Raw genomic sequence first — 27,977 nt, forward strand, 5'->3', positions numbered from 1 at the left:
CTGATCATACCCGCAGCGCCGCTCCTAACGCCGCGCGCCGCCGGACCACGCTGCAGCGTAGCTGCGCCACAGCGTCGCCGACATAACGCCACAGCGCCGGACAACGCTGCAGCGCCGCCGACCCAACGCCGGATCACGCTGCAGTGCAGCAGTCCTAACGCTGCAGCGCCGGATCACGCCGCAGCGCTGCTGTCCCAACGCCGCAGCGCCGGACCATGCCACAGCGCCGCCACACCAAGACGCCGGCCTCAGCAGCGCTGAAAAAAGGCACCGCACTCCCGGAGCGCAGGTAATGCCAGGAGCCCCCCTTGTCATACTGCACTATCGAGGGGTAGAACCAATGACGTTGCAGGAACCCTATCTCCATTATCCCCAGGATAAGGAGAGGGACCGTCCACCACCCCAGCTAACACCGCAGGGGTGTAGAAATCAGGGGGGAACACACGGACATCTTATGGGCACCTGTACAGCCTGGAGTCTAGCTACCTCAGGGTGGTCAGGGCTAGTCCGGTGAAGAATTCCACGTAGCAGGGAAGGATACGTGGAGAAACATCGCACGTACTTGCCCGTTGATGGTTTGGGGAGATCGGACCCTCAAAAAGGTCCGTCGCCCCTTCAATCCAAAGATGTTGAAAAAATCGGGTCCAACGATCCAGGACCCAGAGATGTGCCTCCTTGAGACACTAAGCATAAACTGGAGTCTCTGGTAGCCGGTGTCAGGGTGTATACGATGGAGGAGGAGCTAACTTTTTTTCAAGTTTACTTAGTGTCAGCCTCCTGGCGGCAGAAGCATACACCCACTGTCCTGTGTCCCCCAATGAGGCGAAGGAGAAATATATATAGTAATATGACCGCCCTTCTCCTCAGTGTGATATAGTAATATATATAGTAATATGGCCGCCCTTCTCCTCAGTGTGATATAGTAATATATATAGTAATATGGCCGCCCTTCTCAGCGTGATATAGTAATATATATAGTAATATGGCCGCCCTTCTCCTCAGTGTGATATAGTAATATATATAGTAATATGGCCGCCCTTCTCCTCAGTGTGATATAGTAATATAGGGATTTTTGTGTACTCACCGTAAAATCCTTTTCTCCGAGCCATTCATTGGGGGACACAGACCACGGGTGTATGCTGCTGCCACCAGGAGGCTGACACTAAGTAATACAAAGAAAAAGTTAGCTCCTCCCCTGCAGTATACACCCTCCTGCTGGCTCCCAGCTAACCAGTTCGGTGCAAAAGCAGTAGGAGATCAATAACGACATATAAGCGTAAAGCATGTCACATTATATATAAGAGTATAACATATCAAAAGATAAAAACAAAGCATAAGCTAATAACAGGGTGGGAGCTGTGTCCCCCAATGAATGGCTCGGAGAAAAGGATTTTACGGTGAGTACACAAAAATCCCTATTTCTCCTTCGCCTCATTGGGGACACAGACCATGGGACGTCCCAAAGCAGTCCCTGGGTGGGGACAACATCACTTCAGGCCGTGTAGCCGCTACTTACAAGTGCGCCACCGCGGCCTGCAAAGTCCACCTGCCCAGACTCACATCTGTGGAAGTGAGTGAATTATAGTGCTTCAAGAATGCATGCGGCCTGGAGGAATTCGCAAGCCTGCGGTCGTGCTTGCCGACGTCTGGCGCCTAGAGCCCTCAGACAGGGAGATAGGCTGGCATCTAGCGCGAAAGGACTCCTGGATGGAGAAAAGAATCCACCAGGCTAACGTGGTCGAAGAAAAACGGCTAAACCCTTCCTGCGACCGTCAGGAAGCCTACTTACCATCGAAAAACCCGAGTAAAATGTCCAACCTTTGGAAGGACGTCGTCCTCGATACGTACCCACTCGGAGCACTCGCTTCTTCCAGATTATGGAGAACCCATTCCGCTTTGTGGACTAGAGCCGAAGGAGATAAGAGGACGATGCCCCTGCAACAGTGGAGATATAATACCCCTTGGCAACGAGGGAAGGGGATGGCTAGAGGGCAACCTTGCCTTGAAGGTAATAAGGAAAAAAGATAAAGTACAGAGCGTCGAGATCTGAAGACTCATCAGGAGGACAAGAGCGCAGAGAAAGAAGGGGAGAGACCCTCCCTGATAGAAAAGTCTATCCGGATCAGAAAAGGAGTCCACTGTAAGATGCCCAGGACCATTAAGGTCCCACGGATTTAACGGTACGCGGTAGGGAAGAACTACAGGTTGAGGCCTGCAAGAAAGACCATATTTCCAGCTTGAGACAATAAGCCGGAAAAATACTAGTACCGCAAGCGAGAAAAAAACCTGACATGGTCAGTGCGGGTCTCCCGGGATCACTGGGGCCCTACCCGCTTCCGAAAAGGTTTCAGACGTAGTGGAAGAGGGGTTATGGAAATTGGTACCATGGAAGAATAGATCATGCACTGCAATGGTCTTGGATGGCGAGGCCAAACCATGAACTGGAGTACATTGGCGTTCAGTTTGGACGCCATCCGAACTACCTCTGGAGTACTCCAGTGAAGGCAGGTCCGATGGAAGATTTCCGAGTGAAGTTCCCACTCACTTGAGGAAAAACCCGGACGGCTGAATATGTCTGCCGCCCAGTGTTCTACTCCAGGGAATGTACTGTTGAGATCACCGAAGATAGAACTCGGCCCATCAGAGAGTGCGAGGTACCTTAGCCATGGCGCTTGACTGAGGGTACTTGCTAGATGGCTAACTTGGGGCACAGCCGAGGCATTATCCAACTGAAGACCCGCCAGAAGGCAGAGGGCCTGCTGAAGGAATAGCCGTACCGTTCGGATCTACAGAGAGATGATCGGGAGAAAACTGGCAATGGTATCTCCCAATAGCCCTTGGGCCAGGAGAAGGCTCTGGAAGAGAAAGGAGCTCAGAGACTACCCTTTGAGAGCCTGATTGACTTGCAGAAAACGAGCGCAGCGAAGGAAACTGCTTCCGTAGACGTCCTTTCCCTCAGAACCCTCCTAGCGAATTGAAAGAACCGAGGGAATGAGAGATCGAGTGCGCAAGCTCCCTGTAGAAGGGCCACGACCTAGACCCGAGAGAGAATAACCATCCTTCTTGGGCAGGATCATCCTCAAAGAGGATCTGCTGGGCTGAGAATGAGGAAAAAAACTTGTCTAAGTTTAGCTGCTAGCCCAATAGAGAGGTAATTGCAAGTGATATGGACGACTCAGCGTAGTCCTAGGAGAGCGGCTACAAAGTCGACCAAATAGGGCAGGACGACCATGCTTCTAAGGTGCAAGAAGAACATGACAACCGTCATGACCCTTGCGACCACTCTGGTGTGGTAGCCAGGCAGAAGGGCCAGGTCGTGAAAATACTGTTCGCGAATGGAAAGGCGAATAGATTATAGTAGAGAGGAGAAATAGGTATGTGAGTGTAAGAATCCCGAATGACGATGGATGCCAGAAAACAACCACGTTTCTCTGTTGAAGAAGTGGCTGAGCGGAGGAACTCCATCCGAAAAAAGAAAGGGCCCTGTCAAAGGTTGTTAGAAGTTTGGGGTCCAGGAATGGAGATACTTTTCATTCCCTCCATTTTGGAACCAAGATCCCTTAGATCTAGACTGTCCTGGCCAATGCTTCCACTGCTGGTTGAGCCTGAAGAAGAGATACGATCCCTTGCTAGTCTCCCGCTCAGAAGATTTGATTGGCCAGCTATACTGTGGAACGAAGTAGATAAGGTCTGGGACCCGGAGACTTTCATTCTCTCCCTTTGGTCAAGCAACCCATGTGGCGGCTAAGGAAGGGTAGAGCGCTGAACCCGAAACCACAAGACGGAACGAACTAGATTTGCTATCTGACCGTCTGTGGAATCTTAATTGATGATACACCTGCCAGGATACTGGTAGGAATACCGCAAGAAATTCTGCCCGGCGAGTCTGCCAAGTGACAGAATGCGGGACTGTAACCAGCAGGTCTCTGCCATCATCGTGCAGAGAAGAAAATAAGGAAAAACCTCGATCCACCATCTTCTTAACAGGGAAGTGGAGAGGAATTGTCCACTTTCTTGCATCTGATACAAAGGGGAGAAAACCTCCTTGTTGGGACGCCACAAATGTGGACGCCACATCCCCAGAATTGAGGTTTCCGAGTGGACAGGGCAGGTTGTGGCGATAGACCTGGATGCAGAAGAAGACACATGGAGGCGACACTCCGTGTGCTCGTCTGTTGAAGGTGTGGGGAGAAATCGGAGCCCTTTAAGGGACCCGTCGCCCATAAAATTCCGACCAGGTATGGTATCCTACTTAGAGGTCTTCCAGTGCATCACCGTCAAATGTTGATGGAGATTTTCTAGAACCTGTATGTTTTTCTAGAATACTTGCGGCCCCTGCTAGCCGACGGCTCCCATTGTAGGAGAGGGAGCATGTGAGTGCTCCAGAGCTCAGTTAGGGTGACCAGCTTAGGATAGATGATGTGCCCTTAAGACCAGTAAATACTGGTCATGCGCCTTTAAGGCTAGGGGTTACTGGCCATGAGCCTTTAAGACCAGGGAATACTGGTCTTGTGCCTTTTGTAAGATGACATACTGTTCATGTGCCTTTAAAAGCAGGGCATGCTGAAATCCAGGAGATAATGGTCATGTGCCCTTAAAACCAGGGTATGCTGGTCATTTGCGTTTAAGACCAGGGCGTACTGGTCCTGAGCCTTTAAGTCCAGGGCATAATGGTCACGTGCCTTAAAGACCAGGGCATACTGGTCGTGTGCCTTTAAAAGCCAGGGCATACTGGACATGAGCCTTTAAGACCAGGGCATACTGGTCATGTGCCTTGAAAACCAGGACGTACTAGTCATGTGCCTTTAAGACCAGGGCATACTGGTTATTGCGTTTAAGACCAGGGGATACTGGTCACGTGCCTTTAAGACCAGGGCATACTGGTCATGGCCTTGAAAAACCAGGACGTACTAGTCATGTGCCTTTAAGACCAGGGCCTACTGGTTATAGCGTTTAAGACCAGGGGATACTGGTCACGTGCCTTTAAGACCAGGGCATACTGGTCATGTGCCTTTAAGACCAGGAAATACTGGTCACGTGTCTCTAAGACCAGGGAATGCTGGTCCTGGGTTTAATAAAAAGGCATGGAAAGCTGGGGATGCACCTATGGGCCCAGCGACTACCGGGCAGAGTATTAAATACCAGGGAACGAGTCACCAGGGAATGAGTCATGAGAGCTTCATTGCTGGGAACTCACAGCTCTCTGTTTGCAAGCCTGCACACTGTACTATACATTCTGTAGTGTGCAGGAGCACCAGAGATTGCAGCCTTAAGTATATAAAAAACAGGGAAAGCTAGTCCCTTAACCCCTCTGTGACCTTAGACGTACTATCCCGTCGAGGTGCCCTGGGCTTATCTGACCCTGGACGGGATAGTACGTCATAGCCGATCGGCCGCGCTCACGGGGGGAGCGCGGCCGATCGCGGCCGGGTGTCAGCTGCTTATCGCAGCTGACATCCGGCACTATGTGCCAGGAGCGGTCACGGACCGCCCCCGGCACATTAACCCCTGGCACACCGCGATCAAAGATGATCGCGATGTGCCGGCGGTGCAGGGAAGCACCTCCCTGCGGGCTTCCCTGAGCCCCCCGCAGCAACGCGATGTGATCGCGTTGCTGCGAGGGTCTCCTCACCTCCCTCCCTGCTCGAGCCCCGGATCCAAGATGGCCGCGGATCCGGGTCCTGCAGGGAGGGAGGTGGCTTCACAGAGCCTGCTTAGAGCAGGCACTGTGAAGGCTGCAGCGCTGCATGTCAGATCAGTGATCTGACAGAGTGCTGTGCAAACTGTCAGATCACTGATCTGTGATGTCCCCCCCTGGGACAAAGTAAAAAAGTAAAAAAAAAATTTTCCAAATGTGTAAAAAAAATAAAAAAAAATATTCCAAAATAATGAAAAAAAAAAAAAAAAATATTATTCCCATAAATACATTTCTTCATCTAAATAAAAAAAAAAAAACCAATAAAAGTACACATATTTAGTATCGCCGCGTCCGTAACGACCCGACCTATAAAACTGTCCCACTAGTTAACCCCTTCAGTAAACACCGTAAGAAAAAAAAAAAAAAAAAACGAGGCAAAAAACAACGCTTTATTATCATACCGCCGAACAAAAAGTGGAATAACACGCGATCAAAAGGACAGATATAAATAACCATGGTACCGCTGAAAGCGTCATATTGTCCCGCAAAAAAAGAGCCGCCATACAGCATCATCAGCAAAAAAATAAAAAAGTTATAGTCCTGAGAATAAAGCGATGCAAAAATAATTATTTTTTCTGTAAAATAGTTTTTATCGTATAAAAGCACCAAACCATAAAAAAATGATATAAATGAGATGTCGCTGTAATCGTACTGACCCGAAGAATAAAACTGATTTATCAATTTTACCAAACGCAGAACGGTATAAACGCCTCCCCCAATAGAAATTCATGAATAGCTGGCTTTTGGTCATTCTTCCTCACAAAAAACGGAATAAAAAGCGATAAAAAAATGTCACGTGCCCAAAAATGTTTTCAATAAAAACGTCAACTCGTCCCGCAAAAAACAAGACCTCACATGACTCTGTGGACCAAAATATGGAAAAATTATAGCTCTCAAAATGTGGTATTGCAAAAAATATTTTTTGCAATAAAAAGGGTCTTTCAGTGTGTGACGGCTGCCAATCATAAAAATCCGCTAAAAAACTCGCTATAAAAGTAAATCAAACCCCCCTTCATCACCCCCTTAGTTAGGGAAAAATAAAAAAAAATGTATTTATTTCCATTTTCCCATTAGGGCTAGGGTTAGGGCTAGGGTTAGGGCTAGGGTTAGGGCTAGGGTTAGGGCTAGGGTTAGGGCTAGGGTTAGGGTTAGGGCTAGGGTTAGGGCTAGGGTTAGGGTTAGGGTTAGGGTTAGGGTTAGGGTTGGGGCTACAGTTAGGGTTGGGGCTAAAGTTAGGGTTAGGGTTTAGATTACATTTACAGTTGGGAATAGGGTTGGGATTAGGGTTAGGGGTGTGTCAGGGTTAGAGGTGTGGTTAGGGTTACCGTTGGAATTAGGGTTAGGGGTGTGTTTAGATTAGGGTTTCAGTTATAATTGGGGGGTTTCCACTGTTTCGGCACATCAGGGGCTCTCCAAACACGACATGGCGTCCGATCTCAATTCCAGCCAATTCTGCGTTGAAAAAGTAAAACAGTGCTCCTTCCCTTCCGAGCTCTCCTGTGTGCCCAAACAGGGGTTTACCCCAACATATGGGGTATCAGCGTACTCAGGACAAATTGGACAACAACTTTTGTGGACCAATTTCTCCTGTTACCCTTGGGAAAATACAAAACTGGGGGCTAAAAAATAATTTTTGTGGGAAAACAAAAAGATTTTTTATTTTCACGGCTCTGCGTTATAAACTGTAGTGAAACACTTGGGGGTTCAAAGTTCTCACAACACATCTAGATAAGTTCATTGAGGGGTCTAGTTTCCAATATGGGGTCACTTGTGGGGGGTTTCTACTGTTTAGGTACATTAGGGGCTCTGCAAACGCAATGTGACGCCTGCAGACCAATCCATCTAAGTCTGCATTCCAAATGATGCTCCTTCCCTTCCGAGCCCTCCCATGCGCCCAAACGGTGGTTCCCCCCCCACATATCGGGTATCAGCGTACTCAGGACAAATTGGACAACAACATTTAGGGTCCAATTTCTCCTGCTAACCTTGGAAAAATACAAAACTGGGGGCTAAAATATAATTTTTGTGGAAAAAAAAATATTTTTTATTTGCACGGCTCTGTGTTATAAACTGTAGTGAAATACTTGGGGGTTCAAAGCTCTCACAACACATCAAGATGAGTTCCTTAGGGGGTCTACTTTCCAAAATGGTGTCACTTGTGGGGGGTTTCTACTGTTTAGGTACATTAGGGGCTCTGCAAACCCAATGTGACGCCTGCAGACCATTCCATCTAAGTCTGCATTCCAAATGGCGCTCCTTCCCTTCCGAACCCTCCTATGCGCCCAAACGGTGGTTCCCCCCCCACATATGGGGTATCAGCGTACTCAGGACAAATTGGACAACAACTTTTGGGGTCCAATTTCTCCTGTTACCCTAGGGAAAATACAAAACTGGGGGCTAAAAAATAATTTTTGTGGGAAAAAAATTTTGTTTTATTTTTATGGCTCTGCATTATAAACTTCTGTGAAGCCCTTGGTGGGTCAAAGTGCTCACCACACCTCTAGATAAGTTCCTTAGGGGGTCTACTTTCCAAAATGGTGTCACTTGTGGGGGGTTTCAATGTTTAGGCACATCAGTGGCTCTCCAAACGCAACATGGCGTCCCATCTCAATTCCTGTCAATTTTGCATTGAAAAGTCAAACGGCGCTCCTTCCCTTCCGAGCTCTCCCATGCGCCCAAACAGTGGTTTACTGCCACATATGGGGTATCAGCGTACTCGGGACAAATTGGACAACAACTTTTGAGGTCCAATTTCTTCTCTTACCCTTGGAAAAATAAAAAATTGGGGGCAAAAATATAATTTTTGTGAAAAAATATGATTTTTTATTTTTACGGTTCTGCATTATAAACTTCTGTGAAGCACTTGGTGGGTCAAAGTGCTCACCACACATCCAGATAAGTTCCTTAGGGGGTCTACTTTCCAAAATGGTGTCACTTGTGGGGGGTTTCAATGTTTAGGCACATCAGTGGCTCTCCAAACGCAACATGGCGTCCCATCTCAATTCCTGTCAATTTTGCATTGAAAAGTCAAATAGCGCTCCTTCCCTTCCGAGCTCTCCCATGCGCCCAAACAGTGGTTTACTGCCACATATGGGGTATCAGCGTACTCAGGACAAATTGGACAACAACTTTTTGGGTCCAATTTCTCCTGTTACCCTTGGTAAAATAAAACAAATTGGAGCTAAAGTAAATTTTTTGTGTAAAAAAGTTAAATGTTCATTTTTATTTAAACATTCCAAAAATTCCTATTAAACACCTGAAGGGTTAATAAACTTCTTGAATGTGGTTTTGAGCACCTTGAGGGGTGCAGTTTTTAGAATGGTGTCACACTTGGGCATTTTCTATCATATAGACCCCTCAAAATGACTTCAAATGAGACGTGGTCCCTAAAAAAAAATGGTGTTGTAAAAATAAGAAATTGCTGGTCAACTTTTAACCCTTATAACTCCCTAACAAAAAAAAAAAATTGGTTCCAAAATTATGCTGTTGTAAAGGAGACATGTGGGAAATGTTACTTATTAAGTATTTTGTGTGACATATCTCTGTGATTTAATTGCATAAAAATTCAAAGTTTGAAAATTGCGAAATTTTCAAAATTTTCGCCAAATTTCCGTTTGTTTCACAAATAAACGCAGGTACTATCAAAGAAATTTTACCACTATCATGAAGTACAATATGTCACGAGAAAACAATGTCAGAATCACCAGGATCCGTTGAAGCGTTTCGGAGTTATAACCTCATAAAGGGACAGTGGTCAGAATTGTAAAAATTGGCCTGGTCATTAACGTGCAAACCACCCTTGGGGGTAAAGGGGTTAATGCTGCCGGGATGCGTGCTGGGGGGGGGGGGGGGGGGGAGATATTGGGGCGATTCACCTTACTCAGGTTCTGAGTCCCCCGTCTGGAATAGCGCTGACTTCAGCGCTGAAAAACCGCCGGCCGCAGCCCCCTCCAGAAGAAATAGTGACCGCAATGGAGGAGGAAGAAGATGGCCGCCGAGATCTCGTCTGGAACGAGAAGCGCCTGAATAGGGGGGGCGGAGCCGCTAGAAGGGAGCAAGCGGTGGGCGGGGCTTCCCGGGATGCGGCTAAAAACAGGGCCGAAGCCGGGGACTAAATTTATGGCTTCGGCCGGCGCGCACCCGCAGACTGAGGGAAAAGTGCCGCGAAGCTCTGTGGGGACCCAGTCGCTATGGAGCCCTCCTCTGACCGCCGGAAAACCCAAATCTCACGGAGCACTTACCCCAATATGGAGGGGGTGGCAGATGCTGCAGGTAGGAGCTGTGCCCGGGAAGATAGGACGGTGCAGGGTTGGGGAGCCTCCATCCACCATCCCTGCAGAAGAGGGGTGGAGAGGAACCGTCTGCCTCCTTCCATCATCCGCTTTTTCAGTGGTGATGCAGTGGGGGCTGCTCGGACGCCACGCTGGAAGGTGCCTCTGTACAGCCGAGGGTAAAACCTGGTGGACAGGGCTGAATGTCCGGCAATAGGCCTGGCTGCAGAAGAGGATACTGAAGGTGAAACTCCAGTGCTCGTCTGATAAGGGAGGGGGGAGATCGGTGCCCTTGAAGGGGCCCGTCGCCCCTAAAATCAGCTCAGGCAGTGGCTTCCCACGTCGCAGGAGAGGATACGGAGAGGTGAAACTCCCGTGCTCGCCTGTTGTTGGTTCGAGGAGATCGGAACATGAAAGAATCCGTCGCCCCATTCGACCGTAGTAAAAAGTAAAAAACGGTAAAAAAGAGTTCTTTGGGTCTGAATAGCAGACCCGTCCGTGTGCCTCCTACGGACACTAAGCAAGAACTGGTTAGCTGGGAGCCAGCAGGAGGGTGTATACTGCAGGGGAGGAGCTAACTTTTTCTTTGTATTACTTAGTGTCAGCCTCCTGGTGGCAGCAGCATACACCCGTGGTCTGTGTCCCCCAATGAGGCGAAAGAGAAATATATAGTAATATGGCCGCCCTTCTCCTCAGTGTGATATAGTAATATATATAGTAATATGGCCGCCCTTCTCCTCAGTGTGATATAGTAATATATATAGTAATATGGCCGCCCTTCTCCTCAGTGTGATATAGTAATATATATATAGTAATATGGCCGCCCTTCTCCTCAGTGTGATATAGTAATATATATAGTAATATGGCCGCCCTTCTCCTCAGTGTGATATAGTAATATATATATAGTACTATGGCCGCCCTTCTCCTCAGTGTGATATAGTAATATATATATAGTAATATGGCCGCTCTTCTCCTCAGTGTGATATAGTAATATATATATATAGTAATATGGCCGCCCTTCTCCTCAGTGTGATATAGTAATATATATATATAGTAATATGGCCGCCCTTCTCCTCAGTGGTGATATAGTAATATATATAGTAATATGGCCACCCTTCTCCTCAGTGTGATATAGTAATATATATATAGTAATATGGCCGCCCTTCTCCTCAGTGTGATATAGTAATATATATATAGTAATATGGCCGCCCTTCTCCTCAGTGTGATATAGTAAGATATATAGTAATATGGCCGCCCTTCTCCTCAGTGTGATATAGTAATATATATATAGTAATATGGCCACCCTTCTCCTCAGTGTGATATAGTAATATATATATAGTAATATGGCCGCCCTTCTCCTCAGTGTGATATAGTAATATATATATAGTAATATGGCCGCCCTTCTCCTCAGTGTGATATAGTAAGATATATAGTAATATGGCCGCCCTTCTCCTCAGTGTGATATAGTAATATATATATAGTAATATGGCCGCTCTTCCCCTCAGTGTGATACAGTAATATATATAATAATATGGTCGCTCTTCTCAGTGATGATATAGTAATATATATAGTAATATGGTCGCCCTTCTCCTCAGTGTGATATAGTAATATATAAAGTAATATGGCCGCCCTTCTCCTCAGTGTGATATAGTAATATATATAGTAATATGGCCGCCCTTCTCCTCAGTGTGATATAGTAATATATATATATATAGTAATATGGCCGCTCTTCTCCTCAGTGTGATATAGTAATATATATATAGTAATATGGCCGCCCTTCTCCTCAGTGTGATATAATATATATAGTAATATGGCCGCCCTTCTCCTCAGTGTGATATAGTAATATATATAGTAATATGGCCGCCCTTCTCCTCAGTGTGATATAGTAATATATATATAGTAATATGGCCGCTCTTCTCCTCAGTGTGATATAGTAATATATATTAATATGGCCGCCCTTCTCCTCAGTGTGATATAGTAATATATATAGTAATATGGCCGCCCTTCTCCTCAGTGTGATATAGTAATATATATACTAATATGGCCGCCCTTCTCCTCAGTGTGATATAGTAATATATATAGTAATATGGCCGCCCTTCTCCTCAGTGTGATATAGTAATATATATATAGTAATATGGCCGCCCTTCTCCTCAGTGTGATATAGTCATATGGCCGCCCTTCTCCTCAGTGTGATATAGTAATACATATAGTAATATGGCCGCCCTTCTCCTCGGTGTGATAGAGTAATATATATAGTAATATGGCCGCCCTTCTCCTCAGTGTGATATAGTAATATATATATAGTAATATGGCCGCCCTTCTCCTCAGTGTGGTATAGTAATATATATAGTAATATGGCCGCCCTTCTCCTCAGTGTGATATAGTAATATATATAGTAATATGGCCGCCCTTCCCCTCAGTGTGATATAGTAATATATATAGTAATATGGCCGCCCTTCCCCTCAGTGTGATATAGTAATATATATAGTAATATGGCCGCCCTTCTCCTCAGTGTGATATAGTAATATATATAGTAATATGGCCGCCCTTCCCCTCAGTGTGATACAGTAATATATATAGTAATATGGCCGCTCTTCTCCTCAGTGTGATACAGTAATATATATAGTAATATGGCCGCCCTTCTTCTCAGTGTGATATAGTAATATATATTAATATGGCCGCCCTTCTCCTCAGTGTGATATAGTAATATATATAGTAATATGGCCGCCCTTCTCCTCAGTGTGATATAGTAATATATATAGTAATATGGCCGCCCTTCTCCTCAGTGTGATATAGTAATATATATAGTAATATGGCCGCCCTTTTCCTCAGTGTGATATAGTAATATATATAGTAATATGGCCGCCCTTCTCCTCAGTGTGATATAGTAATATATATAGTAATATGGCCGCCCTTGTCCTCAGTGTGATATAGTAATATATATAGTAATATGGCCTCCCTTCTCCTCAGTGTGATATAGTAATATATATAGTAATATGGCCGCCCTTCTCCTCAGTGTGATTATAGTAATATATATAGTAATATGGCCGCCCTTCTCCTCAGTGTGATATAGTAATATATATAGTAATATGGCCGCCCTTCTCCTCAGTGTGATACAGTAATATATATAGTAATATGGCTGCTCTTCTCCTCAGTGTGATATAGTAATATATATATAGTAATATGGTCGCCCTTCTCCTCAGTGTGATATAGTAATATGGCCGCCCTTCTCCTCAGTGTGATATAGTAATATATATAGTAATATGGCCGCCCTTCTCCTCAGTGTGATATAGTAATATATATAGTAATATGGCCGCCCTTCTCCTCAGTGTGATACAGTAATATATATAGTAATATGGCCGCCCTTCTCCTCAGTGTGATATAGTAATATATATAGTAATATGGCCGCCCTTCTCCTCAGTGTGATACAGTAATATATATAGTAATATGGCCGCCCTTCTCCTCGGTGTGATATAGTAATATATATAGTAATATGGCCGCCCTTCTCCTCGGTGTGATATAGTAATATATATAGTAATATGGCCGCCCTTCTCCTCGGTGTGATATAGTAATACATATAGTAATATGGCCACCCTTCTCCTCAGTGTGATATAGTAATATATATAGTAATATGGCCGCCCTTCTCCTCAGTGTGATATAGTAATATATATAGTAATATGGCCGCCCTTCTCCTCGGTGTGATATAGTAATATATATAGTAATATGGCCGCCCTTCTCCTCAGTGTGATACAGTAATATATATAGTAATATGGCCGCCCTTCTCCTCAGTGTAATATAGTAATATATATAGTAATATGGCCTCCCTTCTCCTCAGTATGATATAGTAATATATATAGTAATATGGCCGCCCTTCTCCTCAGTGTGATATAGTAATATATATATATAGCAATATGGCCGCCCTTCTCCTCAGTGTGATACAGTAATATATATAGTAATATGGCCGCCCTTCTCCTCAGTGTGATATAGTAATATATATAGTAATATGGCCGCCCTTCTCCTCAGTGTGATATAGTAATATATATAGTAATATGGCCGCCCTTCTCCTCAGTGTGATATAGTAATATATATAGTAATATGGCCTCCCTTCTCCTCAGTGTGATATAGTAATATATATAGTAATATGGCCTCCCTTCTCCTCAGTATGATATAGTAATATATATAGTAATATGGCCGCCCTTCTCCTCAGTGTGATATAGTAATATATATAGTAATATGGCCGCTCTTCTCCTCAGTGTGATATAGTAATATATATAGTAATATGGCCGCCCTTCTCCTCAGTGTGATATAGTAATATATATAGTAATATGGCCGCTCTTCTCCTCAGTGTGATATAGTAATATATATATAGTAATATGGCTGCCCTTCTCCTCAGTGTGATATAGTAATATATATAGTAATATGGCCGCCCTTCTCCTCAGTGTGATATAGTAATATATATATATAGTAATATGGCCGCTCTTCTCCTCAGTGTGATATAGTAATATATATAGTAATATGGCCGCCCTTCTCCTCAGTGTGATATAGTAATATATATAGTAATATGGCCGCCCTTCTCCTCAGTGTGATATAGTAATATATATAGTAATATGGCCGCCCTTCTCCTCAGTGTGATATAGTAATATATATAGTAATATGGCCGCCCTTCTCCTGAGTGTGATATAGTAATATATATAGTAATATGGCCGCCCTTCTCCTCAGTGTGATATAGTAATATATATAGTAATATGGCCGCCCTTCTTCTCAGTGTGATATAGTAATATATATATATAGTAATATGGCCGCTCTTCTCCTCAGTGTGATATAGTAATATATATAGTAATATGGCCGCCCTTCTCCTCAGTGTGATATAGTAATATATATATAGTAATATGGCTGCCCTTCTCCTCAGTGTGATATAGTAATATATATAGTAATATGGCCGCCCTTCTCCTCAGTGTGATATAGTAATATATATATATAGTAATATGGCCGCTCTTCTCCTCAGTGTGATATAGTAATATATATAGTAATATGGCCGCCCTTCTCCTCAGTGTGATATAGTAATATATATAGTAATATGGCCGCCCTTCTCCTCAGTGTGATATAGTAATATATATAGTAATATGGCCGCCCTTCTCCTCAGTGTGATATAGTAATATATATAGTAATATGGCCGCCCTTCTCCTCAGTGTGATATAGTAATATATATAGTAATATGGCCGCTCTTCTCCTCAGTGTGATATAGTAATATATATATATAGTAATATGGCCGCTCTTCTCCTCAGTGTGATATAGTAATATATATAGTAATATGGCCGCCCTTCCCCTCAGTGTGATATAGTAATATATATAGTAATATGGCCGCCCTTCTCCTCAGTGTGATATAGTAATATATATATATAGTAATATGGCCGCTCTTCTCCTCAGTGTGATATAGTAATATATATAGTAATATGGCCGCCCTTCTCCTCAGTGTGATATAGTAATATATATAGTAATATTGCCGCCCTTCTCCTCAGTGTGATATAGTAATATATATATATATAGTAATATGGCCGCTCTTCTCCTCAGTGTGATATAGTAATATATATATATATATATATATATATATATATATAGTAATATGGCCGCCCTTCTCCTCAGTGTGATATAGTAATATACAGTATATAGTAATATGGCCGCCCTTCCCCTCAGTGTGATATAGTAATATATATAGTAATATGGCCGCCCTTCTCCTCAGTGTGATATAGTAATATATATATATAGTAATATGGCCGCCCTTCTCCTCAGTGTGATATAGTAATATACACTGCTCAAATAAAGGGAACACTAAAATCCCACATCCTAGATATCACTGAATGAAATATTCCAGTTGTAAATCTTTATTCATTACATAGTAGAATGTGTTGAGAACAATAAAACCTAAAAATGATCAACGTAAATCACAACTAATATTCCACGGAGGTCTGGAGTTGGAATTATGCTCAAAATCTAAGTGGAAAATGAAGTTACAGGCTGATCCAACTTCAGTGGAAATGCTTCATGACAAGGAAATGATGCTCAGTATTGTGTGTGGCCTCCACGTGCCTGTATGATCTCCTTACAATGCCTGGGCATGCTCCTGATGAGGCGGCGGATGGTCTCCTGAGGGATCTTCTCCCAGACCTGGACTAAAGCATCCGCCAACTCCTGGACAGTCTGTGGTGCAACGTGACGTTGTTGAATGGTGCGAGACATGATGTCCCAGATGTGCTCAATCGGATTCAGGTCTGGGGAACGGGCGGCCAGTCCATAGCTTCAATGCCTTCATCTTGCAGGAACTGCTGACACACTCCAGCCACATGAGGTCTGGCATTGTCCTGCATTAGGAGGAATCCAGGGCCAACCACACCAGCACATGGTCTCACAAGGGGTCTGAGGATCTCATCTTGGTACCTAATGGCAGTCAGGCTACCTCTGGTGAGCACATGGAGGGCTGTGCTGCCCTCCAAAGAAATGCCACCCCACAACATTACTGACCCACTGCCAAACCGGTCATGCTGAAGGATGTTGCAGGCAGCAGATCGCTCTCCACGGCATCTCCAGACTCTGTCACATCTGTCACATGTGCTCAGTGTGAACCTGCTTTCATCTATGAAGAGCACAGGGCGCCAGTGGCGAATTTGTCAATCCTGATGTTCTGTGGGAAATGCCAAGCGTCCTGCACGGTGTTGGGCTGTGAGTACAACCCCCATCTGTGGACGTCGGGCACTCAGACCATCCTCATGGAGTCAGTTTCTAACCGTTTGTGCAGACACATGCACATTTGTGACCTGCTGGAGGTCAATTTGCAGGGCTCTGGCAGTGCTCCTCCTGTTCCTCCTTGCACAAAGTCGGAGGTTAGTGGTCCTGCTGCTGGGTTGTTGCCCTCCTACAGCCCCCTCCACGTCTCCTGGTGTACTGGCCTGTCTCCTGGTAGCACCCCCAGCCTCTGGACACTATGCTGACAGACACAGCAAACCTTCCTGCCACAGCTCGCATTGACGTGCCATCCTGGATGAGCTGCACTACCTGAGCCACTTGTGTGGGTTGTAGAGTCCGTCTCATGCTACCACGAGTGTGAAGGCACAACCAACATTCAAAAGTGACCAAAACATCAGCCAGAAAGCATTGGTACCGAGATGTGGTCTGTGGTCCCCACCTGCAGAACCGCTCCTTTATTGAGGGGGTCTTGATAATTGCCAATAATTTCCATCTGTTGTCTATTCCATTTGGACAACAGCATGTGAAATTGATTGTCAGCAGTGTTGTTCCTAAGTGGACAGTTTGATTTCACAGAAGTTTGATTTACTTGGAGTTATATTCTGTTGTTTAAGTGTTCCCTTTATTGTTTTGAGCAGTGTATTACACACACACAGACTCCTCACTGCTGGCCATTCTGCACAGTGTACAGTGGAAGCAGAGCACTCACCCATTGGTCACCAGCACCCCCGTCGGCTGCAGGTCTCGGTTCAGGGCCTCCAGGGACCAGCGGTACAAGTTCTGAGACGACTTCTTGTTTGTGAGATCGTGTACAAGAACAATACCTGAAAATTACACAAAAAGGAAATGAGAGCCAGGAATGAGAGACCATATGACTTACAGGCCTCAGCAAAACCAAAGATCTCAGGCTTTACTTGTCTACGAGGTGTACAAGTGACACATGCACAAGTCACATCCAGAGCTGCAGCCACAATTCAGTACTCGTGGATTATACATAGAGCTGCAGGGAGTCAGCAGAGTCGGACGTGTGGTCATCAGCAGAGTGCAGACAGATGGCAGGAAGAAGCTAAAGGAACGCGTATAAGACACGATGCAACAACAATAGTGAGTGCAGCTCTGGAGGTGACTGGAGGATAAGACACGATGTAACAGCAGAATAGTGAGTGCAGCTCTGGAGGTGACTAGAGGATAAGACACGATGCAACAGCAGAATAGTGAGTACAGCTCTGGAGGTGACCGGAGGTTAAAACACAATGTAACAGCAGAATAGTGAGTGCAGCTCTGGAGGTGACTGGAGGATAAGACACGATGTAACAGCAGAATAGTGAGTGCAGCTCTGGAGGTGACCGGAGGTTAAGACACGATGTAACAGCAGAATAGTGAGTACAGCTCTGGAGGTGACTGGAGGATTTATTAATCAGCTCTTCTCACCGTTGACGCCGTTGTAGAATACGGCTCTGGTGCTCTTCACGCTGCTGGCGCTGCCCACCGATCCACCAACATCCCACAGCTCTATGTAGAATGTCTTCTCCTCCGGAGTGCCCTCCCGATACTCGTGCAGCTGATGACAAAAATAAAATGACTGACCAGGACCCCCCCCTCTCCCCGCGCCAGTGACAGGGATCCCCCCTCCTCCCCCCGGTGGCACTGACAGGACCCCCTCCTCCCCCCGGTGGCACTGACAAGGACCCCCCTCCTCCCCCCGTGGCACGGATCAGACCCCTCCTCCCCCCGGGGGCACTGACAGGACCCCCTCCTCCCCCCGGGGGCACTGACAGGACCCCCTCCTCCCCCCGTGGCACGGATCAGACCCCTCCTCCCCCCGGGGGCACTGACAGGACCCCCTCCTCCCCCCGGGGGCACTGACAGGACCCCCTCCTCCCCCCGGTGGCACTGACAGGACCCCCTCCTCCCCCCGTGGCACGGACCAGACCCCTCCTCCCCCCGTGGCACGGACCAGACCCCTCCTCCCCCCGGGGGCACTGACAGGACCCCCTCCTCCCCCCGTGGCACGGACCAGACCCCTCCTCCCCCTGGGGGCACTGACAGGACCCCCTCCTCCCCCCGGGGGCACTGACAGGACCCCCTCCTCCCCCCGTGGCACGGACCAGACCCCGTCGCTCACCCTGACGTCCACCGAGCAGCCCACGGTCCAGGACGGGTTCCCCAGCACCTGGTTCTGGCACAGGAGATGGACCAGGGAGGACTTCCCGACTCCTGCAGGCAGAGGGCAGTGTGAGGACGGACATTCACTGGGACACAACCGCTCACACCTGACACTCAGCATTAAAGGAAAGCTGTCCGACAACCCGCACCGCCGCCATATTGGTTGTCACCCATCTTTCTCAGGAGCAGATAAAACTAAGGAAAACGCCACAGGCCGACAATGGAAACCTCACACTGCGGCCGCCATACTACGCCTCACCGGAGTCCCCGAGCACCAGCACCTTCACCCGGTCCAGCGCCGCCATGTCACCAGGACATGCCACCTCCTGCACTGCCAGTCACCAAGACAAGCAACACCTGATCACTGGTCACTTCCCAAACCCATCCACCAATCAGAAAAGACAACATCCGGAAGTTGGCCGGAAGTACGTCACGGAGCGTGCCAAGACGTGTGAAGCGTTTCAGCGGCCATTGTTACTACTGGCAGGTCCTTCCAGCATGAATAGATGGGGGATAGTGAATATCTCCATGTCGGCCGATCTCGGGGCGTGCTGTGGGTGGACTGTGGTGCAGGACTCTGGGTTCGGCGCTTAGAATGTCAGTTTTGCTCTGCTACCAGTTTTCCCTGACTTAAGATGGCGGATGGAGAGTTGGACGTCGGTGAGATCATGATGCGCTTCCTGATGACGTACGGTGGCCGGTGAGGCGGCGTGAGGTGAGTGTGTGAGGCTCAGTGTTACCCTCTGCGGTGATTTCTTACCCAGAATGCCCCGCACGGGTCAGATAGTGACGTCTTCACAGCCCTGCCTGTGCTCATCCGCCGTGCTGCTGTCTTTCACAGCTGAGGGGCTGTTACAGTTGCATCCTGCCTGATACTGGACAGCGGGCAGGACTGTGACGCCCCCTCAGCTGCGGCAGCGGTGGTCGGGAGCAGCGGTGGTCGGGAGCAGCGGTGGTCGGGGGCAGTCACCGGTGTCGTTCTCCGGTCACAGGTAACATGACGGACCCCGGGGTGGTGACCGAGGTCCCTGCGGTGCTGAAGCGTCTGGCCAAGTACGTGGTGCGCGGCTTCTACGGGCTGGAGCACGCGCTGGCGCTGGACATCCTGATCCGCAACCCCTGCGTGAAGGAGGAGGACATGCTGGAGCTGCTGAGGTTCGACCGCAAGCAACTGCGAGCCGTGCTCAACACCCTGAAGGCCGACAAGTTCATCAAGTGCCGCATGCGGGTGGAGACCGCCACCGACGGGAAGACCACCAGGCACAACTACTACTTCATCAACTACCGGCTGCTGGTGAACGTGGTGAAGTACAAGCTGGACCACATGAGGCGGAGGATCGAGACCGACGAGCGGGACTCCACCAACCGCGCCTCCTTCAGGTGCCCCAACTGCTGCAGCACCTTCACCGACCTGGAGGCCAATCAGCTGTTCGACCAGATGACGGGTAAGAGGGCAATAATGTCACGTCCCCTCCCCCCACCGGGCACATCACACCGCACACTCCAGAGCTGCGCTCACTGCTCTCTGTACATACATTACTGATCCTGTATTATACTCCAGAGCTGCGCTCACTGCTCTGTGTACGTACATTACTGATCCTGTATTATACTCCAGAGCTGCGCTCACTGCTCTGTGTACGTACATTACTGATCCTGTATTATACTCCAGAGCTGCGCTCACTGCTCTGTGTACGTACATTACATTACTGATCCTGTATTATACTCCAGAGCTGCGCTCACTGCTCTGTGTACGTACATTACTGATCCTGTATTATACTCCAGAGCTGCGCTCACTGCTCTGTGTACGTACATTACATTACTGATCCTGTATTATACTCCAGAGCTGCGCTCACTGCTCTGTGTACGTACATTACATTACTGATCCTGTATTATACTCCAGAGCTGCGCTCACTGCTCTGTGTACGTACATTACATTACTGATCCTGTATTATACTCCAGAGCTGCGCTCACTGCTCTGTGTACATACATTGCATTACTGATCCTGTATTATACTCCAGAGCTGCGCTCACTGCTCTGTGTACGTACATTACATTACTGATCCTGTATTATACTCCAGAGCTGCGCTCACTGCTCTGTGTACATACATTACATTACTGATCCTGAGTTACCTCCTGTATTATACTCCAGAGCTGCGCTCACTGCTCTGTGTACGTACATTACATTACTGATCCTGTATTATACTCCAGAGCTGCACTCACTATTCTGCTGGTGCAGTCACTGTGTACATACATTACATTACTGATCCTGAGTTACCCCCTGTATTATACTCCAGAGCTGCACTCACTATTCTGCTGGTGCAGTCACTGTGTACATACATTACATTACTGATCCTGAGTTACATCCTGTATTATACTCCAGAGCTGCACTCACTATTCTGCTGGTGCAGTCACTGTGTACATACATTACATTACTGATCCTGAGTTACATCCTGTATTATACCCCAGAGCTGCACTCACTATTCTGCTGATGCACTCACTGTGTACATACATTACTGATCCTGAGTTACATCCTGTATTATACTCCAGAGCTGCACTCACTATTCTGCTGGTGCAGTCACTGTGTACATACATTACATTACTGATCCTGAGTTACCCCCTGTATTATACTCCAGAGCTGCACTCACTATTCTGCTGGTGCAGTCACTGTGTACATACATTACATTACTGATCCTGAGTTACCCCCTGTATTATACTCCAGAGCTGCACTCACTATTCTGCTGGTGCAGTCACTGTGTACATACATTACATTACTGATCCTGAGTTATATCCTGTATTATACCCCAGAGCTGCACTCACTATTCTGCTGGTGCACTCACTGTGTACATACATTACATTACTGATCCTGGGTTACATCCTGTATTATACCCCAGAGCTGCACTCACTATTCTGCTGGTGCAGTCACTGTGCACATACATTACATTACTGATCCTGAGTTACATTCTGTATTATACTCCAGAGCTGCACTCACTATTCTGCTGGTGCAGTCACTGTGTACATACATTACTGATCCTGAGTTACATCCTGTATTATACCCCAGAGCTGCACTCACTATTCTGCTGGTGCAGTCACTGTGTACATACATTACATTATGTACACAGTCCAGGTGAATCCAATTTCACCTGTCAGAAGTGTAGACTAGTGGCCCTTTTAGAAGAAAAGGTGTGGGGTCTGGAAGAAAGAATAGCAACTTTGAAACTCATCAAAGAGAATGAAGACTTTCTAGACAGAACAGAAGCATCTCTACTGGTCACAGAAGGTGCAAAAAGTGTCAGAGAACCTCCAAAAGCAGATGAGTGGAAGCATGTGACCAAAAGAAGCAAGAAGACCATGGAGAAATCACGAACCACACAACTGAAGAACCGATATCAAATCTTTGTAGAGGATGAAGATGGCACACCTAAGAATGAAGCAATACCAGCAAGCAAAAAAGAAAAGGGCACACAGCAACAAGTGACAGCAAAAAGTACAGCCAAGAAGCAACGAAGAGTGGTGGTGGTGGGAGACTCACTACTGAGAGGCACCGAAGCAGCCATCTGCAGACCGGACATAACTGCAAGAGAAGTATGCTGCCTTCCAGGTGCGATGATCAAGGATGTGACCGATAGGATACCAAAGCTCTTCAGCTCCAAGGACGTCCACCCATTTCTTCTGATACATGTTGGCACCAATGACACGGCAAGGAAGGACCTACCGACAATCTGCAAGGACTTTGAAGAGTTGGGGAAGAAAGTAAAGGAACTGGATGCACAGGTAGTTTTTTCTTCTATCCTTCCAGTAGACGGGCATGGCACCAGGAGATGGAACAGGATCCTTGATGCAAACAACTGGCTAAGACGATGGTGCAGACAACAAGGATTTGGATTCCTGGACCACGGTGTGAATTACTGGTATGATGGACTTCTCGCCAGAGACGGACTACACCTCAACAAACCTGGGAAACACACATTCGCCAGAAGACTCGCTACATTCATCAGGAGGGCGTTAAACTAGAAGAAGAGGGGACGGGAAGAAAAACATTAGACTCGAACAAAGACGACCCAGGAAAACATACTCAGAAGGGAGGTAAGAACATTTCTAAAACAATCCACAGTGAGGAGATTGGAACAAAACAAAATCCTCTAAACTGCATGCTCGCAAACGCCAGAAGCCTGACAAACAAGATGGAAGAACTAGAAGCAGAAATATCTACAGGTAACTTTGACATAGTGGGAATAACCGAGACATGGTTAGATGAAAGCTATGACTGGGCAGTTAACTTACAGGGTTACAGTCTGTTTAGAAAGGATCGTAAAAATCGGAGAGGAGGAGGGGTTTGTCTCTATGTAAAGTCTTGTCTAAAGTCCACTTTAAGGGAGGATATTAGCGAAGGGAATGAGGATGTCGAGTCCATATGGGTTGAAATTCATGGAGGGAAAAATGGTAACAAAATTCTCATTGGGGTCTGTTACAAACCCCCAAATATAACAGAAAGCATGGAAAGTCTACTTCTAAAGCAGATAGATGAAGCTGCAACCCATAATGAGGTCCTGGTTATGGGGGACTTTAACTACCCGGATATTAACTGGGAAACAGAAACCTGTGAAACCCATAAAGGCAACAGGTTTCTGCTAATAACCAAGAAAAATTATCTTTCACAATTGGTGCAGAATCCAACCAGAGGAGCAGCACTTTTAGACCTAATACTATCTAATAGACCTGACAGAATAACAAATCTGCAGGTGGTTGGGCATTTAGGAAATAGCGACCACAATATTGTGCAGTTTCACCTGTCTTTCACTAGGGGGACTTGTCAGGGAGTCACAAAAACATTGAACTTTAGGAAGGCAAAGTTTGAACAGCTTAGAGATGCCCTTAATCTGGTAGACTGGGACAATATCCTCAGAAATGAGAATACAGATAATAAATGGGAAATGTTTAAGAACATCCTAAATAGGCAGTGTAAGCGGTTTATACCTTGTGGGAATAAAAGGACTAGAAATAGGAAAAACCCAATGTGGCTAAACAAAGAAGTAAGACAGGCAATTAACAGTAAAAAGAAAGCATTTGCACTACTAAAGCAGGATGGCACCATTGAAGCTCTAATAAACTATAGGGAGAAAAATACTTTATCTAAAAAACTAATTAAAGCTGCCAAAAAGGAAACAGAGAAGCACATTGCTAAGGAGAGTAAAACTAATCCCAAACTGTTCTTCAACTATATCAATAGTAAAAGAATAAAAACTGAAAATGTAGGCCCCTTAAAAAATAGTGAGGAAAGAATGGTTGTAGATGACGAGGAAAAAGCTAACATATTAAACACCTTCTTCTCCACGGTATTCACGGTGGAAAATGAAATGCTAGGTGAAATCCCAAGAAACAATGAAAACCCTATATTAAGGGTCACCAATCTAACCCAAGAAGAGGTGCGAAACCGGCTAAATAAGATTAAAATAGATAAATCTCCGGGTCCGGATGGCATACACCCACGAGTACTAAGAGAACTAAGTAATGTAATAGATAAACCATTATTTCTTATTTTTAGTGACTCTATAGCGACAGGGTCTGTTCCGCAGGACTGGCGCATAGCAAATGTGGTGCCAATATTCAAAAAGGGCTCTAAAAGTGAACCTGGAAATTATAGGCCAGTAAGTCTAACCTCTATTGTTGGTAAAATATTTGAAGGGTTTCTGAGGGATGTTATTCTGGATTATCTCAATGAGAATAACTGTTTAACTCCATATCAGCATGGGTTTATGAGAAATCGCTCCTGTCAAACCAATCTAATCAGTTTTTATGAAGAGGTAAGCTATAGACTGGACCACGGTGAGTCATTGGACGTGGTATATCTCGATTTTTCCAAAGCGTTTGATACCGTGCCGCACAAGAGGTTGGTACACAAAATGAGAATGCTTGGTCTGGGGGAAAATGTGTGTAAATGGGTTAGTAACTGGCTTAGTGATAGAAAGCAGAGGGTGGTTATAAATGGTATAGTCTCTAACTGGGTCGCTGTGACCAGTGGGGTACCGCAGGGGTCAGTATTGGGACCTGTTCTCTTCAACATATTCATTAATGATCTGGTAGAAGGTTTACACAGTAAAATATCGATATTTGCAGATGATACAAAACTATGTAAAGCAGTTAATACAAGAGAAGATAGTATTCTGCTACAGATGGATCTGGATAAGTTGGAAACTTGGGCTGAAAGGTGGCAGATGAGGTTTAACAATGATAAATGTAAGGTTATACACATGGGAAGAGGGAATCAATATCACCATTACACACTGAACGGGAAACCACTGGGTAAATCTGACAGGGAGAAGGACTTGGGGATCCTAGTTAATGATAAACTTACCTGGAGCAGCCAGTGCCAGGCAGCAGCTGCCAAGGCAAACAGGATCATGGGGTGCATTAAAAGAGGTCTGGATACACATGATGAGAGCATTATACTGCCTCTGTACAAATCCCTAGTTAGACCGCACATGGAGTACTGTGTCCAGTTTTGGGCACCGGTGCTCAGGAAGGATATAATGGAACTAGAGAGAGTACAAAGGAGGGCAACAAAATTAATAAAGGGGATGGGAGAACTACAATACCCAGATAGATTAGCGAAATTAGGATTATTTAGTCTAGAAAAAAGACGACTGAGGGGCGATCTAATAACCATGTATAAGTATATAAGGGGACAATACAAATATCTCGCTGAGGATCTGTTTATACCTAGGAAGGTGACGGCGGGCACAAGGGGGCATTCTTTGCGTCTGGAGGAGAGAAGGTTTCTCCACCAACATAGAAGAGGATTCTTTACTGTTAGGGCAGTGAGAATCTGGAATTGCTTGCCTGAGGAGGTGGTGATGGCGAACTCAGTCGAGGGGTTCAAGAGAGGCCTGGATGTCTTCCTGGAGCAGAACAATATTGTATCATACAATTATTAGGTTCTGTAGAAGGACGTAGATCTGGGTATTTATTATGATGGAATATAGGCTGAACTGGATGGACAAATGTCTTTTTTCGGCCTTACTAACTATGTTACTATGTTATGTATTACTGATCCTGAGTTACCTCCTGTATTATACTCCAGAGCTGCACTCACTATTCTGCTGGTGCAGTCACTATGTACATACATTACATTACTGATCCTGAGTTACATCCTGTATTATACCCCAGAGCTGCACTCACTATTCTGCTGGTGCAGTCACTGTGTACATACATTACATTACTGATCCTGAGTTACCTCCTGTATTATACCCCAGAGCTGCACTCACTATTCTGCTGATGCAGTCACTGTATACATACATTACATTACTGATCCTGAGTTACATCCTGTATTATACCCCAGAGCTGCACTCACTATTCTGCTGGTGCAGTCACTGTATACATACATTACATTACTGATCCTGAGTTGCCCCCTGTATTATACCCCAGAGTTGCACTCACTATTCTGCTGGTGCAGTCACTGTGTACATACATTACATTACTGATCCTGAGTTACATCCTGTATTATACTCCAGAGCTGCACTCACTATTCTGCTGGTGCAGTCACTGTGTACATACATTACATTACTGATCCTGAGTTGCCCCCTGTATTATACCCCAGAGTTGCACTCACTATTCTGCTGGTGCAGTCACTGTGTACATACATTACATTACTGATCCTGAGTTACATCCTGTATTATACCCCAGAGCTGCACTCACTATTCTGCTGGTGCAGTCACTGTGTACATACATTACATTACTGATCCTGAGTTACATCCTGTATTATACCCCAGAGCTGCACTCACTATTCTGCTGGTGCAGTCACTGTGTACATACATTACATTACTGATCCTGAGTTGCCCCCTGTATTATACCCCAGAGCTGCACTCACTATTCTGCTGGTGCAGTCACTGTGTACATACATTACATTACTGATCCTGAGTTACATCCTGTATTATACCCCAGAGCTGCACTCACTATTCTGCTGGTGCAGTCACTGTGTACATACATTACATTACTGATCCTGAGTTGCCCCCTGTATTATACCCCAGAGTTGCACTCACTATTCTGCTGGTGCAGTCACTGTGTACATACATTACATTACTGATCCTGAGTTACATCCTGTATTATACCCCAGAGCTGCACTCACTATTCTGCTGATGCACTCACTGTGTACATACATTACTGATCCTGAGTTACATCCTGTATTATACTCCAGAGCTGCACTCACTATTCTGCTGGTGCAGTCACTGTGTACATACATTACATTACTGATCCTGAGTTACCCCCTGTATTATACTCCAGAGCTGCACTCACTATTCTGCTGGTGCAGTCACTGTGTACATACATTACAATGTCTGTAGTCACTGAGCACAATCCTGATCACAGGTTCCCTTTAAACACCTGGAGTGAATTAAGAAAACATGAATGAGAAATATTAATACTTCTGCGATGTGAGTGAGGACTTGTTCTGTGTTCTCACATTCGTGTGTCTGAGTACGGCTTATGTCTCGTGTCGCCGCACAGCGTCAAACTGAGACACATGATGTGTGAATGCGGCAAAAAGCTGAGTCAGTGGAGTGTGATGTGTCGAGGACTGCCCAGCAGGGGGAGCTCTGTCCCCGCTGTAGTCACACTGGTTCCAGTATAGAAAAATATATAGAACTCGATGGTGGCCTGATTCTAGCGCATCGGGTATTCTAGAATATGCATGTCCACGTAGTATATTGCCCAGCCACGTAGTATATTGCCCAGCCACGTAGTATATTGCCCAGCCACGTAGTATGTTGCCCAGCCACGTAGTATATTGCCCAGCCACGTAGTATATTGCACAGCCCACGTAGTATATTGCCCAGCCACGTAGTATATTGCCCAGCCACGTAGTATATTGCCCAGCCACGTAGTATATTGCCCAGCCCACGTAGTATATTGCCCAGCCACGTAGTATATTGCCCAGCCACGTAGTATATTGCCCAGCCACGTAGTATATTGCCCAGCCACGTAGTATATTGCACAGCCCACGTAGTATATTGCCCAGCCCACGTAGTATATTGCCCAGCCACGTAGTATATTGCCCAGCCCACGTAGTATATTGCCCAGCCACGTAGTATATTGCCCAGCCATGTAGTA

At 46.0% G+C, this 27,977-nt stretch overlaps 2 protein-coding genes across 2 annotated transcripts in view; one reads left to right on the plus strand and one right to left on the minus strand.

Moving 5' to 3' along the window:
* Positions 1–19,268, minus strand: part of RABL3 (RAB, member of RAS oncogene family like 3) — a 40,724-nt gene extending 21,456 nt beyond the window's left edge. Inside the window, exons 1-4 of the mRNA XM_069760476.1 lie at positions 19,136–19,268; positions 18,836–18,927; positions 18,142–18,271; positions 17,420–17,534 (exon numbers count right to left, since the gene is read on the minus strand). Coding sequence (XP_069616577.1) covers positions 17,420–17,534; positions 18,142–18,271; positions 18,836–18,927; positions 19,136–19,181 — 383 coding nt within the window. The 5' untranslated portion in view covers positions 19,182–19,268. The remainder of the gene's footprint in view (positions 1–17,419; positions 17,535–18,141; positions 18,272–18,835; positions 18,928–19,135) is intronic.
* Positions 19,269–19,329: 61 nt separating this feature from the next.
* The window catches only part of GTF2E1 (general transcription factor IIE subunit 1), a 43,903-nt gene continuing 35,255 nt past the window's right edge, over positions 19,330–27,977 (plus strand). The window contains exons 1-2 of the mRNA XM_069760477.1: positions 19,330–19,591; positions 19,869–20,321. Coding sequence (XP_069616578.1) covers positions 19,874–20,321 — 448 coding nt within the window. The 5' untranslated portion in view covers positions 19,330–19,591; positions 19,869–19,873. The remainder of the gene's footprint in view (positions 19,592–19,868; positions 20,322–27,977) is intronic.

Source organism: Ranitomeya imitator, chromosome 3 (genome assembly GCF_032444005.1).
Source record: "Ranitomeya imitator isolate aRanImi1 chromosome 3, aRanImi1.pri, whole genome shotgun sequence".
Taxonomy (NCBI): Eukaryota; Metazoa; Chordata; class Amphibia; order Anura; family Dendrobatidae; genus Ranitomeya; species Ranitomeya imitator.